The sequence below is a fragment of the Ochlerotatus camptorhynchus genome, unplaced genomic scaffold (genome assembly GCF_037179485.1).
Source record: "Ochlerotatus camptorhynchus isolate MF236.1 unplaced genomic scaffold, CSIRO-AGI_Acam_v1.1 ptg000432l, whole genome shotgun sequence".
Taxonomy (NCBI): Eukaryota; Metazoa; Arthropoda; class Insecta; order Diptera; family Culicidae; genus Ochlerotatus; species Ochlerotatus camptorhynchus.
This window is the reverse complement of record NW_027040918.1, coordinates 7,867,436-7,887,655: the sequence shown is the minus strand read 5'-3', so window position 1 is coordinate 7,887,655 and position 20,220 is coordinate 7,867,436. Positions and strand designations below refer to the sequence as shown.

The following is a 20,220-nucleotide window of genomic DNA, read 5'->3' as shown; positions in this document are numbered from 1 at the left end:
TCGATGAGAGACGTTAACAGATCACTGACAAAGCAAGCTTTTGCAACATCACGTCTAACACTGAGTAGGTCCAGATGAATGAGTTTGCAACGACTCTCGTAACTAGGAAGATCCAGACGGTCAGTCCAGGGAAGGTGTCGTAGAGCATAACGGATGAATTTCCGTTGAATCTTCTCAACGCGTTGAATTCCATTTTGGTAGTATGGACTCCAAACAACGGAGGAGTATTCAAGTATGGGTCGCACCAAGCTGCAGTACAAGGCCTTTAAGCAGTATACATCTTTGAAGTGCTTGGCAAAGCGAAATATGAAGCCTAGCTGGGAAGATGCTTTCGAGATGATGTATGTCAGATGAGCGTTAAACGTTAGCTTCGAGTCCAAAAGCACTCCCAGGTCTTTAACCAAGGATTCTCGTGCTAGAGACACTCCGGACAAGCTGTAGTTATGGATGAGCGGTGAACGTTTGCGAGTGAAGGAAATCACTGAGCACTTGGATGTGTTTAATACCATACGATTTCTTCTGCACCAATCAGCAAACGTTTCGAACTGATGTTGTAAGAACTCGGCATCGTCTAGTTTCACGATGATCGCATAAATCTTGAAGTCGTCTGCATAGGATTTCTTGTGACACCTTAGAACTGAGTTGACGTCGTTCATAAACAACAAAAACAGAAATGGCCCCAGATGACTTCCTTGCGGTACACCGGATGTAACAGGAAACGAAGTTGAAAACTGGTTGCCGAGCCGTACACGCATGTTACGCCCCATCAGATATGAACGTAGCCATTTGAGTAGCCTAGCATCAGCGCCTAATTTATCATACTTGGCCAGAGCGATTTCGTGGTTCATCTTGTCAAAAGCTGCTGACAAATCCATGTAGATTGCGTCAATTTGGCAGCCACGCTCTATCGAGCGAGCAAGAAATGAAGTGAACGTGGTTAAGTTTGTGGTAGTAGAGCGCTTGGGCATAAAGCCGTGTTGATCTTCCGAGATGTAGTGCGAGCAGCCGTGTGAAAGGAAGTCCAGAACAATCAGCTCGAAGAGTTTTGAGGTTGCACATAGAGCGGCTATGCCACGGTAGTTTGAAACTGTTTGCTTACAACCTTTCTTATGTACAGGAAACACGTACGATTCCTTCCAAATAGTCGGGAACACGCCTGATTCCAATGAGAGGTTGAACACAGTAGCGAGAGGTGCTGAAAGAGAGTGGATGCATTTATTCAGCACTATAGACGGGATACCGTCTGGGCCGACTCCGGTAGTATTTTTCAATCGTCTGCTAGCGGAAAGCACCGTGTCACTTGATATCGGAGGAAGTTCACCAAGCGGAGGAAGTACAGGCACATTACTCACGGCATCAACAATATCCTGCGGGCTAGTTGGGTCATTGCAAAAAACTCCGCTAAATTGTTTCCTAAACAAGTCAGCGATGTCGTCAAGGGCAGAAGCTTCTGTGTCACCATTACGCATAGTGGTTATTGAGATGTCATCGAAACAAGAAGAAAATCGCCGGAGAATTTTGCGCGCCGTCATGGAAAATCCTACTACGACCATGAGATGGATCGGAAGACAACTGGGAATCACCCATACAACTGTGTCTCGGGTGGTAAAATCGTTTAAGGAGTCCCAGACGACCGAGTGGCGGGCTGGAAGTGGATGAAAATCGAAGACAGCTGACCCTGTGAAGGCCCGGAAGGTGTTGGATTATTTCAAGCGTAATCCGAACCTTTCGATTCGCGACGCGGCTCTGAAGGCAAAGTGTTCCACCTGGTTCGTCCAGTAAACCATGAAACGAGCTGAGCATCGTGTATTCAAGGTCCGGAAGGCACCGAACCAGCATGATCAACAAAACACGGCGGCCAAATCCCGCGCAAGGAAGCTGTATCGAGAGTGGTTAACGAAACCGATGTGTGTGGTTATGGATGACGAAACCTACATCAAGGCAGACGCAAAGCAGATACTGGGGCGGAGTTCTACGTTGCCAAATCATGGTTTGATATTCCGGAAGACATAAGGAAGAAGAAAGTGGACAAATTCGCCAAAAAATACTTGCTCTGGCAGGCCATACCCCAATGCGGTAAACTGAGTAAACGGTACATCACAATGGGTACCATCAACAGCGAAATTTACCGCACCGAGTGCCTCCTGAAGCGTCTGTTGCCCTTCCTGCGGTCCCACGGAGCCGAGACATTATTTTGGCCGGACCTGGCATCATGCCATTACGCGCGATCGACGTTGGATTGGTACAGAGACAATAACGTTGTTTTTGTACCAAAAACCGCCAACCCCCCAAATTCACCAGAGATTCGTCCGGTGGAAAGATTTTGGGCCATAATGAAGGCCAAACTTCGAAAATCGTCCAAGGTGCTTAAGAACGAGCTGGAGTTGAAGAAAGAATGGATGAAAGTGACCAAAAAGGTCGGCTCCACCATTGCACAAAATGTAATGAGGGGTCTTAAGGGAAAGGTGCGGGCTTTCAGCGATGGAAAGGAAATTGAATAAAGTAATTATGCCGAAACATAATCCATATGTATTAGTTCATTCTCTGAAAGTTTCAAGAAAATCCGACTTAAAATAAATTTTTGGCGAACACTTCTGTCTGGTGCATTTTTTTTCGAGTGCAGGCCTTAGTAACGTGCAGAAAATGTACGAAGATTATGGGATTTGAGGAAACTGATTGGTGCGTCGTTGGATGATAGTGGGTTGAAGACTTCTTGAATGTTTGTTACGTCAAACAGCTGACTTTGACATTTGAAAAAAAAAAACGCACAGAAACAGGTTGCTGTTCTACAGTGCATTCGATAATGAACAACTCGAGCTACTCAGAGTAACTCAAAATTAACTCCAATATTACTCAGGATCAAAAGCTGTCTTACCCCTAGCATTAAGCTTGTTTTTGAATTCTTAAGTGTTTTGATGAGTAGCAAGATGGGTTTTAGCTCTAGTCATATTCTAGTCACTGCGCACTTAATTGGTACGCTGAGCATTTAAGCGAAGACTACAAATCAAGAAGACTGGCAACTGTTCCCTTCTCCCATACAAATGTCAAACGTCACTGATAACAGCGCCTCTGTCAATCAAAGGTAGAACTTTAAAGCACAAGTGTTAGTGAGACTGTTCATAAACAGTGACTGTGTGTGTGACCTAATGTCACCGAAACGAATAATCATAACACGGTACTTTATGTTGTTTTTGTTTTCCTCTACAAAATTTCAAGGCAATTTGTATACTAATCCCAGCAGGTCGGTGGTATTCCAACTCCAAACCAAAAAAAAATATCATGGTGGATTAAATAGAGGATTGAAACTCGGATCGATACCTAGTGAAAGTAGCTTTTGCTTGTGAACGAGGAACCGAAATATTGTTTATTTTGCCTTTTGGAAGCAATCAATTATAAGGAATTCGCAGCTTCCACCACCATTAAGTGAACTACCGTTATTCGGAAGCTGCTGAAAATTCAAGGATTCAAAAAGGTGTTTGTTTACCTTCCTCACGATCCAACGGAAGGTGTAGCAAGATCTAATGTTGGAGATAATGAAAATGAAAGGTTGAAAGAGTACAATCCCAATCGGTACGTATTGATAAAGTACGTCAGAACATGAAACCACTGGATAGCGATCCTCTATATGCCCTAAACATTCTTGGAATCGACCGACCCCTTCCAGAGAATGATAACAACAGTGTCGGATTGGCCAGTGACATTCAAATAGTCAGCGAGTACTGTGCCAAGTTGCCAAGCGTCATAACTTAACTTCCCCCGCTGTGGCCAGGTGCCAAAGCCGTGCGGAACGGGCATGCATTTTACTAATGCACCATACGAATGCCCATAAATGCATCACTAAAGGGCTTAGAAAAAGCGGAAGATAATAATGAGATAGCAAATTAATGATCGAGGAAGGTCCCACCATCATTGTGAATGGCATCATTGCCAAAGTTTTAATTTTCAAAACAAATTCACTTATACATTTGATCAGTTTTAGCTGGAATTTTACTCGTTGTCTGCATAAAGCAAAGAAAGAAACGTTTCACTTTTTACGATAATCATAACAAAACCAATAATTGACAGCTATTTATTTCTACCTATGTGTGTGAATTCACTCGTGAATTAACACTCACCATCATACACAGGTTCCACTTTTGCTCAGAAGAAGCGTTGCCGTGCCGTTGATTTTTAGAAGAGTTGCCAGTCTTCTTGATTTGTAGTCTTCGCTTTAAGTCAATCTTAGTATAATTTAAAGCAGTTGATTTGTAAGCATTTTTGTTATAAACAAGTATTTACCCTTTATATTTTCCAAACATTGTGCAATGTAGCAGAAATTCGCAAATCAATGCACCATACGATAAAAGCATAATCTTCTGCACAGGATGGAACTCAAAATCGAATTTTCCTATGAGTTATCACAGCTTATAATTTTGTGATAAAGAGTTTTAAATTTAAGATTGCCAGTAATTACAATAGCAAGATAGCTAGAGGTGTTCTCACAACAGTAATTAACAACTTTACTAATCCACACTTAATGTACTCTTAAGGGGAAGCTCACAACCAGAAAAAATGCTGTATCGTTTTGATTTTCTTAAAAATATCTTTTAACAAAAGTTACCAAAAATCTAAGAAAATCAGTTTTTTCCTCGAATCTTGAAAATTTTAACATGTAATTTAATTTTTATTCTATCTCGTAAATAAAAAAAAAGTTGAACTGTAAACAAAACCAACTTTTACGGGTTTTAAAGTCCAACTTTGTGGAATTATGTCATAGAAAATATATTTTTTACACGTATTTTTTTTCGAATAAAAGAAAAAAAAGTTTTAGATTTTTGATAGCTTTTTCCAATATTTTTAGTAAAATCAAAATGCAATTTTTTTCCAGAGCGGTAAGCTTCTCGTTAAGAAAACCCATATGTAATTTATACAATTTGCAATTAATTCACCAACGAGTCAGTACGCCAAGAGCTCCAACGACATCAAAGCGTTCACTCGCCTTTGCTAACCTTCTCGCAAGGATCTCATTTTCCGACAGAATTGCCGGCAATGATAAACATGTTAGGAAAGCAAATGAAAGCTAAACACAATACCGTACCACATCGGACTTCATCCCGCGCCAGCAGGAGTGACCCAATTCTTTCCTAGCATTCGTTTTCAAATTCGTCACACGCGGCTGGATGTTTCCCTGTCTATATGGCTGTGAATGACCTTTTTCGGGAAGGGGGGGGGGGGGGGGTTAACGTTGGATGTGACAATAGTAAATGAAAAAACATTTACCCAACTGACTCCTCTCCCGTCTGCAAATGATCGGTGATGATGTTGTCCTTCTGTGAACCTGTCGAATTGGGTAGAGCGTGTTGGCGTCGTTGAAGACCAATCAGCCAATGGTGGTGGTGGTACCCGGTTGACGCGGTGTGGGATAGATGACAAAGTAAACAACTAATCAGCCGTTCGTTTTTCGTTACAACTTCCGAAAGTGTAACCAACACCTACGAACATTGCACTGGGCCAAGTAAAAGCGTATGGCACCGTTTTATGTTAGCATGTGCTGCTGTTTTAAGTGCGTTCAACAGGTGGAAAATGAAGGCGATAATTTAAATGCTGGCGGTGGTAGCAAGAAAGACGAGAACCAACGATGGATGGAAACAAAAATATGACCATTACGCACCCCTGCACTGTCCCCTTAAGCGACTGTCATTGACATTCAAACGGCTGCACGTGACACTTTCCTTTCCTATGATTATTATACAGTCATCTCATTTTTAAAGGCGATATCGTGTTATAGAATTTCAGTGTGATGATTTGCTGGATAACCGGTCGCTTCAATATCGTGTTGAGGCAAGTTTATTGTACGTCAAAGGTTAGATGCTAATTTCAAAGTTTCAATGAAAATACATCGTTTATTATTTGCAGAAACATGATTAGCATTCACTGTTTGAATTTACGGATTAAACGAAGTTTGGTGCTGCTGCCATAGCGACCATTTAGCAGCGTGACTTTTCGTTATTTGGATAGGAAAGGACAACTATAAATAAAAGCTATTGCATTTTATGTAGTATGAAAAAAATCTTAATACACATAGGGGAAATGGCTCTAATCTTGGCCTATGGATCTAAGATTGGGTCCATCGCTAAAAATCTGTTATTTATTAATGTTATATAGATGAACGGTACGGTACTAATGGATATTTTTGGTGGCTGAATTAATGTATGGGCCCAAATTAGGAGCATTTTGGCCATTACACATTACATCAATTTCCGCTATATATGTACTGTTGTTTGTCGATGGAGTTTTAGCTGCTATTCCTTTTCCCAATTTCTAGCTGCCTAGTGGCGCCGGTGGTGTAGTAGTAAGCGTGATTACCTCTCACCCCAGCAGAGCTGGGTTCAATTCCAGTCAGCACCGCCGGGATGTTCTGAGGCATAACATCTCTGATCACGCCTTCCTTCAGAAGAGAAGTAAAGCCGTTGGTGCCCGGTTCATAAGTGGATGCGTCGATATGTAGAGTCCAGGCATGGGAGCTGCCTCCCTGGCGTCGGTAGCACTGGTGCTCAGCACGGAAAACAAGATCGACGGAAAACAAATCAATGAAAAACAAAAATTGCAAGCTGCTTGATCATTGGTTGTAAGAATACTAACCTTAAGTGGTATCTTTATTTCCATAAATCAGGTAATCAAGGAATGCAGAAAAAATAATACCAGCTAAAAATCCATCGGTACAACGTTCAGTGCAGCAAAATCTTGAACCTACCCGGCGATATTGACCAAACAGCTTCCGTCACTCACTCGAACTAAAACTGATCTTTAAGGGATAGGGTAGAGCACTACTTCGTCGTAATCGTCCATTTCCGTTCTATCGATCAGAAAACATCAATGATTTCACCGTGCACAAATCAGTAATTCGTTTGTACCGATGCGTTAGTTCATTAGCTACAACATAAAGCCAATTACAGCGCATTGTATGAATATTTACGCTCATTGTTCAGCAAAAGAAGCACTCCTAGCGAACTCGTCTTTTCTACCTTCATCCGTAGGACGAAGAAAATCCAATGGCGTTTCAATGCGTTTGGACGGAATTGAAACTCGTAGGACGAATTTGGAATCGAGAAGCAGTGATACATTTTTATCAATATCTGTGGCTCTTTATCAAATTCAACAGTACTTATGGAAAGGGGAATAAATTTAGATGTCATCTTTGATAGATAGATTTCATTTATTGTTAAAATCCGTTCAAGAAAGAGAGTTAAAGCACGGGTTGTGCTTAGTAGGACGGAAATTAGATCAAAAACCCTGCCATGCCAATTGACAATAAAGTCAATGACGAACATGACTTCCCCAGATCCTGATGTTTCTCCGAAATTTGAGCTAATTTGGTTGCGCTCTCATACTGCACTGACTATTTGAAGTTAATGTGGAAATTACTATGAGAAAAGTTATTTTTTTTTTGTTAACCTCGCCCTAGACTTGCGTCGTAATGATCTATGAATATACTTGATATTTGTATTTATAAGAAAATTTCCCAGCTACAACTTTTTCCCTCCCAGGCATGTTCCGGTGCCCCCGGGGAAGTAGCCAATTCTCAACAAGAACCAAAACCCATCGTGCGACATAAGGCCATTACCGGCCGAGTTTTGTAAAATCATGAAGATGATGTGCCGCACAATGGGTTTTAATTCTTGTTAAGAATTAACCACTTCCCCGGAGCACCGGAACATGTCTGGGAGGGCTAGTGTTACCGTGGACTCTCAATAAGGTAATTGGCCAAGATTTGTAAAATCATAAAGTTTGATATGTCGCATGACGTTTTTTGGTTCTTCTGGAGAATTGGCCACTTACCCTGGGACACCGGAACATGCCCGGGAAGGCCAACGTGATCATGAACTCTCTATATGACCATTACCATAATAAAATGTTATATGCCATACGACGGGTTGTGGTTCTAATCAGGAATTGTCCACTTCCTCGGGGCACCGGAATATGAGCGAGAGCCCCAATGTGGTCGTGGACTTCCAATAAATCCAAAACTGACAGAGCTACGTTAAATCTTGAATTTTGATGTATGGCGGGTTTTGGTTCAGGCTGAAAATTAATAATTGCCTTGGGGCACTGGTACATTGCCGGGGGCACTGGGACAATGCCTGGGATGGCGAATATGACCGTGAACTGTCAATTAGGCTATTACTGGCCGGGTTCTGAAAAACCATGAAGTTTGATATGTCGCACGACAGGTTTTGGTTCTTGTCGAGAATTGGCCACTTTCTGGGGGCACCATAACATTTCTGAGGGCGCTGGAACATGCCCGTTCTTCGACTCTCAATAAGGCCATTTCCGGCCAAATTTTTTTTTAACTATTTATTTTATTTACTAGACTCAGTCGTGTATAACACTTTGCGGAGCTAAAAATCAGTAATGTTTGAATTTAGATTTTAAACAGCAGTAGTTCTAGGTTAGTATTGGGTACCAATTACTCGTGGCGTGCTCAAGGTTAATGGGTAACAATTTCTATTGGAAGGAGCTAAGTAGGAAACTGGTTTGTGAAGTCTCCTCCTCTCGGACGGTTGATCAAATCCTGGCTGGGCAGGGGAAATTAGCACAGGAACAGGAGGATATTAAGACTGGGACACAATGGTCGGAAGTTGTTTGGAAAGGAGGGGATGGTCACATCAGACTCTAACATCAGACAAACAAAGGAATTCGTAGATCGCCTGCATGTAGGGAAGATTACGGGTTCCCAATACATCTCTTACTTCACGGAAGGGTTGTCTACCTCGGGCCACTTGGGTATCCAACAGTCGTGCTCTGGAAGCGTCATTACTCCGGCAATGCCAAACTGCGTGATCGATGTCATCATAACCGGTTCTGCACCTACATATATTGCTGTCAACGAGGTTTATTCTGTAGATATGTGCGTCTAGCGAGTAGTGGTTGGACATGAGTCTTGACATCACGCGAATGAAGCCCCGAGTTACATGCAGACCTTTGAACCACGCTCTCGATGAAACATTTGGAATAATAGAATGTAACCACCGTCCAAGAAAATTACTTTTCCAATCGTTTTGCCAACTTAAAAGAGAACTCTGTAGTACTAATGGGAAAAATTCATCATGTGAAATTCTTCTATCATAAATCTCGCCTTGTTGTGCGCCCACCTTTGCGAGAGAGTTTGCCTTCTAATTGCCTGGAATTGAGCAATGTAAGGGGACCCATACAAAGGTAATCATATATGATATTTCGACCAGTAAACTCATCTGTTCTCTTACTTTTGAAAGGAAATAAGATGAGTGCTTACCTTGTTTCATCGACCGAATAGCTTCAATCGAACTGAGACTATCCGAGAAGATGAAGTAATGGTCTATGAGCATGTCGGAAATCATTCCCAATGCGAAGGTGATTGCTGCTAGCTCAGCAACATAAACGGAACAAGGTTCTTGAAGTTTATTAATAATTAAGATAGATTCGAACGAATCTAGACTGGATGCTCAACTCGAGCATTTTGTCGAAGTTTTCAATCACAAGGCTGTTACTGACACTACATTTAATCAATATTCTTAATGAGAGCTCCCAAAAACGGTTCTGCAGGGGTTTTACTCCCGCTAGAACCTCTAGGCTCATATTGAGTGTTGAATGCATACAGCCAAGAGCAATACGTAAACAACTATATTGAATGCCTTCCACGTTAATTAAGTTGCTGTTTCTTGCTTGCAAAAAGAGCCATACTCAAGAACTGAAAGAATAGTCGTTTTATACAGTTTAATTAGGTCTTTCGGGTGAGCACCCCACCATGTCCCGGAAATTGATCGTAGAAAGTTGATCCTTTGTTGACACTTTTATTTCACCCCAAGTGCAGTTTGAATCAATCCAGACTCCAAGGTATTTAAAGGTTAAATATTGGGTAATGTCTTTGCCCAAAAAAGTTGGGCTGGAAACCGCTTCCTTGTTAACACTACTAATTCAGTTTTTTGCGGTGAACAGATTATTTAGGGAATTTTGCAATGGTCTTTACAAGATTTCCGGACGTGGAACTCTCAGGGAAACTACGGCATCGCCTGCAAACTGTCTAGGCGTACATCGATTATCTAAGCAGTTATCAATATCTTTGACATAGAAATTATAAAGTAAGGGACTTAAACATAAACCTTGGGATAAGACCATGTAGCTAATTCTAGAAGTTGTCAGTTGACCTAGATTGAAGGTCATTTGTTTTTCTGACAGCAAATTATACAAGAAATTATTTGAAATACCGTGTAATCTACTACTGTGCAAGTTGTCTGACAGTATGTCAATGGAAACAGAATCAAATGCAATATACAAAAAGACTAAAGCCAATGGCTCCTTATGCGCAAAGGACGGTTGAATATCAGATGAAATCGTTTGTTCCTTTACTCTTTTGGAAACCAATTGCGTAGGTATTTGAAAGTAGGTTGTGTTTGATTCAACCCAATGCTCAAGTCTTGATATGATCAGTTTTTTCTAATAATTTCCTCAGGCATGATAACATAGAGATCGGACCGTTAGAATTGTGATCAGACGCTGGTTTCCCAGGCTTTTGAATAGCTATTACTTTAACCTGTGTCCATGGTGGTGGAACTATATTGAATTCGATAAATGAATTATATAAGTTAAGTAATCGTCTTTTAGCGATATCAGGGAGGTTTTTTAGAAGGTCGAATTTGATCATATCGCTTCCCGGAGCAGAGTTATTCGATGAAAGAAGTGCCATTGATAATTCCAGCATTGTGAATGGTTCATCCAGAGAACCGTTACTTCGGGCTGTATCCCGTAAAATTGGTTGTGCTGGTACAGAGTTTGGACAAACCTTATTAGCGAAGTCGAATATACATTGGGAGGTGTATTCTTTACTCTTATTGAAAGATGAGCGGTTTCGCATATAGCGAGCCTTTTTCCAAAGCGTTGTCATCGAGGTGTCTCTAGAAAGTCCATCGGTAAAACTACGCCAGTATTTCGTTTATTTGCTTTTAGTAGGTTTTTAATCTTTTTTTTTTTCAAGCTTTAGATACTTTTCAAAAAGCTCCGATCTGTCATGTCTACGATAATCTTCAAAGGCATCGGATTTCTCAAGATACAACTTTGCGCATTCGTCATCCCATCCAGGGGTGGCGGGTCTTCTTTTGAAGGTTGGAACACGTCGTCTCTGGGCTTCTAATGCCCTTTTGTAACGGGCGAAAATTTGTCCAGTCCCGAAGTTTGATATGTCGCATGACCGCATTACCGGCCAAGATATGTAAAATCAGGAAGTTTGATATGTCGCACGATAGGTTTTAGTTCTTGTTGAGATTTGGCCTTTTCCCGGGGGCACCAGGACATGCTCAGGATGCCCAATGTAATCGTGGACCATCAGCATAACTACCATTGGCCTAATTACACCATTTGAGAGAAATAAAACATGATGTTCATCGTGTGTATACTTATTACAGATCAGTAAAGACGAATGCCGACCAAAAGTGAGCCCAACTTGAACCGGAATAATTCCGGAACCATATATTGATCGAAATGTTTTCATATGAATTCAAAAACTTCAATAGATTCCCGACAAAATGCAACTTATTGTGAAGAAAATGATTGAGAAATTATGTTTTTAGAGCTACTTGAATTTTGAAATCTACGCAAATTTAGACTTTAGGCACGCAAAGAGCTACACACATAAAAAAATTCATGTAAATTTAGGTGCTCTGAGACTGACATATACGAGCGTCATTTTTGACATAAAATTGAGTCGTAATAGACGCAAAGCTCAGCTCAATCAAACGTACTTTTCGTCGAGTACCGAACTTTTCAGTCTCGGAGCACTTAATTTTACATGACATGTTTGTTTACGTCTCATCCTTTATGTCAAATATGGATTCCGTCACGTGTAAAATTAGGTATTTCTAAGTGTGTATATCTTGTAGGTAAGCAGGTATTAGCAGCAAATATCAAAGTCCTTTCGTTAAGTAACTTATACCCTAATGTTACATATATATTTTTTGTAAGAAAGTTTGAACATACTGAGAGATAAGCACATATCATCGGTAAGAGACGTGTGTGTGGGAAAATTTGCGAAAACTCTAAGGGCACCGGTTTTGATTCGAGCCCACAATTCCCATTCAGTACACGGGTGCATTGCCAATTATACAACGGTGGACCTATATGGTCTATGGATTTATTTGGCTAATGACATTTGAGTTTCGATAGCGGTGCCGGTGGTGTAGTGGTAAGCGTGATTGCCTCTTTCACCCCAGTGGGCCTGGGTTCAATCCCAGTCGGCGCCGTCGGGATTTTCTGAGGCATAAAATCTCTGGTCACGCCTTCCTTCGGAAGGGAAGTAAAGCCGTTGGTCCTCGGTCCATGAGTTGATGGGTCGGTTAGCTAGGGTTCAGGGTGGGAGCTGCCTCCCTGACGTCGGTAGCATTGGTACTTCAGTACGGAAAACAAGATCGACGGAAAACACATCGAGAGATCGAATTTGAGTTTCGAATCCGTTTCCCACCCTAGTATTTTGCGCAAGCATTCTCTACACACTAAAAAATCTGAATTTTACTTGTGTTGTAAACATCCATGCATGCAAACATTCATGTATGTAAACTTCCTTTTCACGTAAACTAGCAGCTTGCAAGAAATGTAGCAAACAAAGGTGGAAAGATGCATACAATATATGGAATATTGCTTGACATGTCTCATAAATTTACCCGATTTATAATGTAAACTTGTATGATTTATGAAGCTCCATTTATGTGCATCATAGTAACGGATATCTACACTACTTTTTTTAGCTGTTTACTACACAACAATCGTCTATTATAGACGATATGTGCTTGTACCGCAACCACTCAGTATCATGCTTGGCCTGCTCAGTTGTAAACACCAGCTGCTCATTTGTTAATAACTTTTCACTCAGTTGTTGAAAATTAGTTTTCTTCAAAGTAATTGATATATTAGGATCATAGTTTACTGTAGACATGTAAAGAGTAGGTAAATCTTATCATTTGAATCAACACCAATGATTTATTGCACTTTAAGCCCGAAATGTGCAGAGAGTATTTCTCACTTCATTTTTGCAAAGCAAAATCAAATACAGTTTATTAGTATAATTAAAATCTCATTTTTTACAAACCTATAAAAAGTTTAAAATCCTATCGACTGCTTCAAACAGAACTATGTTTCGTCAACTGTGTGCAAAGTTATTAGCAAATGAGCAGTTCGTGAGCATGCTCAGTATCTGTCGATGTGAACAAACATAGCTCATTTTTGTTGGGCATCCTTACATGCTGAAGTATGTCCAGCAACAGTTGAGCTTATTAGAGAACGCTTGCGCAAAAAGTCTAGGGTGGGAAACGGATTCGAAACTCATATGTCATTAGCTAAATACATCCATAGATCCCACCGGTGCCCTTAGATTTTTTCGCAAATTTTCTCACACACACGTCTCTTACCGATGATATGTGTATGTTCAAACTTACTTAAAAACAATTAAATAAACTGCAAGTCACTAAACCGTTACATATATAATTCACAGGGGGATCAATGCTGTATACATGACCATTTTTCCAAGTATTTAAATGTATGTCTTCGACAAAGTTGAATTTTATAGTATTCTCAAGCTATTTTCAAGATTTGGTGAAATTTGAGCAATATTTGGAGTTTTGGTGCGGAAATATATACAATCGTTCCGTTTCCCATAAATTTTCCAATACAACGTTTCAAATTCTCCCGCAAATCGAGATATAACCAAATTCGTTCAAATTTTGCACAGCTGTTGGGGACCTCAATACGTAGAAAAACGTGATTTATCATGTTTGCAAGCATCAGAAGAGATGTCGTTATCTGCGTGATTTATTTTTTTTTCTTCGCTTGTGCTTCCGGAACAGAAATTTAAGACATCGCGAGTGATAGTTTTTCATTTGAGTTTTGAATAGTTTTGTGTCGGCGAGTGCGAATTAATCTCCACGAATATCGGCCGTCCTCAGAAGTGCCCCCCCCAAAGTGCATCAGTGTTTTTATCACACATGGCTGGAGTAAATCGGATCATTCGGGTGAGACGGTTCCTTTGTGTTTGTTTAATTTTATTTAAAAACATGATTGGAGTTTAAATTTAGGAGCTCGGCTAGCTTGGCGGCTGCCACTTTTCCTAACTGAGTAGAAGATCGTGGGTTTACTCCCAAGCTCCTCGAGAACAGAACAATTACTATGGTCGCATCGCCTACTTAAGCGAATCCTGACCCATTTCCTACAAAACTATCCAACTCCGTAGCATCTATGGGGGCGTCGGTGATTCGCTGGCCTCCCGTTAAGTAGATGTTACATCAACAATATCCTTCCTTTCCCCTTAACGGAGAAGAAGGGCGTGGCCAGCAATGGTAATTGTCATAATTTTCCTGTTCTGAACTTTGATTGGAGAATACGAACGTTAAAGTTGATACATGGCAGTTGCCAGTATGCAATCTACGAATTACTCCGTTACACACGCAACGCAACGGTGTTGGGGACCTCAATACGTATTGAAAGAGCAGTGGTTAACAGAGTGTTGTAAAGTTGACCCACCCACTTCTTGGAAAATGGACATGAAAACAGCAAAACGTAACGAAATATTTAAAATTGAATTGTATTAGTAACAGTAGGGTATAAGTTGCAGAACGAAATCCCGTTGAGATTAGCTGCTAATAGCTGCTAACCGGCAAGATACACCCCCTCAAAGATAGTGTGATAAAATTTAAATATCGGACTAAATCCTTAAAACAAAGAGGTAAATAGCGATTTGCTTTTTTTCTGAAAAACTGTGTACTTCTAAAGCACTTGCAATTTTGTAGAACATTGAAAAATATCAAACAAAAAATATGATATGAAACGCTTTTAAAGAAGGTACTATCATTTGTACTTCATTTTCCCCTATAACTTCGTTCATTTGAGAGATAGAATTTTTGTCATGCACAAGAATTCTTAAAATGACCTTATCGACAATGTTTTTATAGATGTACATCAATTTTAACAAGACATAAAAAATTAATTTCTTATTATCTGAGTGTATACCCCCCTTAATCAAAATTTTCCCTGCTCAAATAAAGTACTCAAAAAATTAAGAAACATTCTACAATACTAACTAGTTTCGTCGCAAATATCCATGTCCCACTATTTTGGATTTCGTCCCACGGAGGCTTCGGAAGCAGAAAACAATATTTAAGGGCACATTTTCCATTACGTTTACAATAGCCGCAACCGATGATGGGCCCTCATTTGTTCCTGTCACGATCCGATCACTCTACAAATGGTCACTCGTTACAATACAGCAGCTGCCAATTTGTCGTTGAAAAGTGAAAATGAGGAAAAATGCCACAAATATATTCCAACCACGAACAGTCATTTACGAATGCCAATGACAAACCGGCTAATTTGAATAATGACCTTGTTTTTCCTCACAACTCAAGCCCCACCAACAGCAACCATCAACCACCGGGAATCGAAGATGACATTGAATGTGGTTTCCATCACACAGTGTGAGAATCACTCCCTTCCTCTGCACAGGAGCTGCTACGAGGTTGCGAATAATAAGCTCTCAACCCTTGCTCTGCGATCCTTCCTTCCGAATGGGAAACGAAGAGTGGCAATCTTATCGCGATATTACAAGCCGGCTGCTGCCGTCTTCGCGTTTCGTAATTCTCCGATACGATGACACCGCTTGATAAATATTAATCTTTGTTATAAAACTATACTCCTCTGCTCTGTTGTGGGGGTGGCAGCGGTAAAGCCGTAGCAATTTCCTACATAATCTTCGCCCCTTATGCTTTATGTAACGAGGAAAATTTATTTTCCCCATTTCATCGAACGCTGCAGCTTAGATTACTTTGCAACCGGCCTCTCGGTGGAAAGTGGCAACCGCAGTATTAATTGCATTTGCTGTACCTAGAGTGAAGATACCGTTACTGTTTCGTGAAGCCATACCACCACCGAATGAATGTTATTGTATTTGTAATTAATGGTGAACCTAGATTTAACCGAAGATCCTTTTCTATTTGCAGAATTGCATCCGCGCTGTGATTGACACACGGAAGCAAACGGTTCAACACCTCTCTAAAAGGACCTGTCACATCATTTAGGCTCTCTGCCCACCCACTTCAACCAACAACCATGATGGTTTCCACCAGTATGACCACGAGGCATATTCTGCTGGTTCTAGCTATGCTGCTGTGTGTAGTTAAATTGACCACCGGACGACCACAAAACGCAATCGACAACCAGGTAAGTGACTTGTCCGGGGAAATTGTGCGACATGGCGGCAGTGTATGGGAATATGTATAACGATAACACTCCATTGGTGGGGTTGTGCTCAAGGGATATTGCAACTGAAAATCTGCCGGAAAGATAAGCAAAAAATGATGAAGTGGTTCGGATGAATAGCGAGCAATCGGTAGTAATGCCACACAAAATTAAGGATTAAATAAATGTCCCTCCCTTTGCGGGACTTCGACTGATTTTCACAAAACAGTCTAAAGTATTTGTGCTGCACAAGAGGCAACATTTCGGACATTGATTAAACCTGAATGGGTCTAGTATATAAGATCCTTTTCCATGGCTAATTGGTTACATTGCATAATGAGATAATTTGACTTGATGTATTTTCAATATATTCAGAAGTACAAGGTAAAACAGCTCCCAAGACATCGTCAACAGCGCTTGAACCTTCCATTGACAGCCTTTAGTTGAACACACTACATTCTACCATTTCCACTTTTACTGCCCTACACCGTCGTATCTCATCGCTCAAGGTGTCAACATAACTTCCCATAAAGACATCTCCCTCCATGCTCCAATCCGCGCCAAACCACCATCTAAATCCTGGATCAAGTTGCCGTCCTCTACAAATCGCATGCATGTACACTGTACAGAATCCAACTAGGGATGCCTGGATATACACCATCGACGTCCATTCAGGGAAACATCAGAGACTCAATTTGTTTGTCCATTTTATTTACGATGCATCATAATGTAGCTAACACACATGCATTGATCCTGCTGCTTGCGGTTGCTGGTGACGAACGACGGTATGATTGCGAAGTGCTCCGATTTGAGCATCGCCGTCCGTGCTGCATACGTATAGTCAACATCGATATGATCAACAGGTGGCACACAGCTTCCAGTCCGCATGCTTCTGTAGTGCAGTAGCAAGCACAGAGTGACAGGTTTCGTTCATGATAGAGATTTTAAAGTTGTTTGTTTTCGCAATTCGCACCACCTTCCAGCGCAACATTATGTGGTTATGGGGTTATCCTCGGTTGACACGTTAACTGAAGAACAATATCACACAGCCGGTTGTTATTTATTGGACTGGGAAAAGCTATTTGATTTCGATGTGTGGGGCAGAGTGTGCTGCAGATTTTTCCTGAAGGGTTTCAATGTATAGTGCAATATGATAATAATTGTCATTATTTGAAGGATAAATGAGAATCATAATGATTATGGTTGAAGCATCAATGAGGTTGACATTTAATTTATGATACTCTCCACTGGTTAAACATTATGTTCATATCGTGATCAAAGACGATGTTTGATTGAAGCTGTTTCGCACATAGATTAGTAATTTGTGCAATTCCAGTGTACTTTAAATTCACTATTCAAACATGCCGTATGCTTATGTAATAAATCGTTTAAACTGATTTACTTTTACGAAATTCAAGGCGACTCTAATTCCAAGTAAAGACACTATTATACAGACAATATTTACAGTATTTTCAATGATGGAATTGATGCAAAATTTGAAATTTTTGCTTCACAGTGCCCGATAGGTTTATTAAACGGATGGCTTAAGCGCCACCTCCGAAGAGGACCACCTGTCCTGTTTCAAGATGCCCAATGAGCCAGTCCTAAAATTAATCAAAACTGTCGGGAACAAGACCAACATACACGAGTGACTCAAGAAAAGAGTGGTCATAATCACCGAAATCCCCGAGTCCGAAAAACTTCCAATACCGAAAACCGATCCGAACAGGGGTATCATCACAGGAAGCAATCTCTATGACCCATCAATTTAAGCATGATTTAGAAGATGAGTAATACCAACAATCAATACGAAACTAACAATTTTAAATTGGCTCACTACTTGACTAGCCTATTGGGCCCAAGCAAACGATTAACGTATCCCATTCTAGTCGAAATTCTAGTACTACGCAATGTTTGTTTTGATTCGCTATGAAAGTTTGACAGATAAAATGAGGGGTTATTGGTTTTTTCTATGTTTCGAGGGGTGAATCGATTAGCTTGGAACCGAAGAGAGTACCAGAGCTGAGCCAAAAAGTTGAGCACGTTATTTCGGGACCTTCTTGTCTTAGAGTTACCTCTATGGTAATACCCTGGACAGACTATGGCTTATATCATGTAATATAAGCTGTCTTGCAATGAGCACTCATACATCTAGTTTTCACTGGAAATCCTATGTATGAGTGCTCATTGCAAGACAGCCTATATTACATGATATAAGCCATAGTCTGTCCAGGGTATAACACAACCAATTCAACGAAAAAATGATTAAGCATTAGACTGATGCAAAATTTGAACATTTCGCTCCACAGTGCTCAAACGATCCCAAATTGGATCCTGATTATCCTCCCAATATTTGAACTCATTTAGTAAGAAACTGACTTCGCACAAACCATTTGAAGTTTATATGGAAATTACTATGGGGAAACCATAATTTCGCTTCATATATATCTTATAATTCACCAATTCACTCTACTTTAGAAAATAATAGCTGCGCTTGTTGAAAATCTACTCAGCTACAACTTTGTTCAAGACCACTTTTCTAATAATAGAGGACAAAAATCATGGCTACTATGTTACACTGCAGAATACAGTGTTGCCCACAGTACAGTTGCTTAATCATGCCATAAGATTATCAATCTCGTAAATAATTAATAACTATTAAGTTTGACGCTTGGCTGATAATCAATCTTCTGCGAAGTTGAAGCTGATAAAATTTCGCATAAGAATAGTAATAGAACATGTTAACAGTATAATATGGAAAAGGCTAGAAGACAATGAACAAATAGTTTGGTTTTCCCATAGTAATTTCCATATGAACTTCAAATGGTTTGTGCCAAGCCAGTTTCTTATCAAATGAGTTTAAACTTTCAGAGGCTAATCAGGACGCTCACATGAGAAAATTTGCTTAAAAATGGGCAGCAACGGGAGGGATTTGAACTCACATATTCCATTGTGCTTTGCTTGTTAAGTAGAACTCCTATCCAAAAATAACAAGAAACAAAAATAACTTGACAATTGTGGATTAATTTACTGCCTCTTCGATGACAGTGATACAAACTCTGCAACGATCACAAACTGTCCTGCAATTGGCGGGGATAGAGAGAACACTTACTTAAGAGAAATGTACGACTGAAAAGTGTCAAAGGAAGAGAGGAAATTGGTGCGTATCCATAATAAACGTTACTGTCAATTAACCAAAATTAAATGTATGTTAAACATACGAGCATATAATTGCACGACCTTCTGCTAGCTGAGGAGAGAGGTGCACTGAACCACTTTACCCGTTTTGTTTTGGGTTTCGTTTGCAATGGTTATTTCATCGTCGAAATTATTGAGAACACACTATATTTATAATATTTAGTTTATAGTATTTTCCAGAATTTTGAAAGTCTTTGAGCACTGTGGAGCAAACATTTCAAATTGCATCAGTCTAATAAGCATGCGGAACAAAACGCGAAACAACCTTCAGATTCTCTCAATCAAAATTTACTAACACTGAACACTGATTTACTTTGGGAGTGGAAAAATTCATTCTACATTTTTACAGTTACCTATAGTTTTATTGACATTGTTTGTAAGAAAGTTTGAACATACTGAGAGGTAAGCACATATCATCGGTAAGAGACGTGTGCATGAGAAAATTTAATTTAAATTTAAGGGCACCGGTGGGATTCGAGCCCACAATTCCCATTCAGTACACGGGTACATTGCCAATCATACAACGGTGGACCTGTATGGTCTATGGATGTATTTGACTGATGAAATTTGAGTTTGGAATCCGTTTCCCACCCTAGTCTTTTTGCGCAAGCGTTCTCTAATACACAACAATCGTGATAGAATTTACCAGTGATTTAAATAAAAATTAATCAGAGTTGGTTGGAAATGCTAACATCAAGCTTGAGTGTGATAATTTATTAGCTAGAGAATGATCTTTACAAAAGGGTATGTGGATAGTTCCGTTAGAGTACGGCAGTATGAAAATTTAATACA

General features: G+C 40.2%; 1 protein-coding gene across 1 annotated transcript in view; it reads left to right on the top strand.

The window, feature by feature from the left end:
• Positions 1–20,220, top strand: part of AstC (Allatostatin C) — a 53,974-nt gene that overhangs the window by 17,879 nt on the left and 15,875 nt on the right. The window contains exon 2 of the mRNA XM_065234276.1: positions 15,993–16,212. Within this exon, the coding sequence (XP_065090348.1) occupies positions 16,102–16,212 (111 nt within the window). The 5' untranslated portion in view covers positions 15,993–16,101. The remainder of the gene's footprint in view (positions 1–15,992; positions 16,213–20,220) is intronic.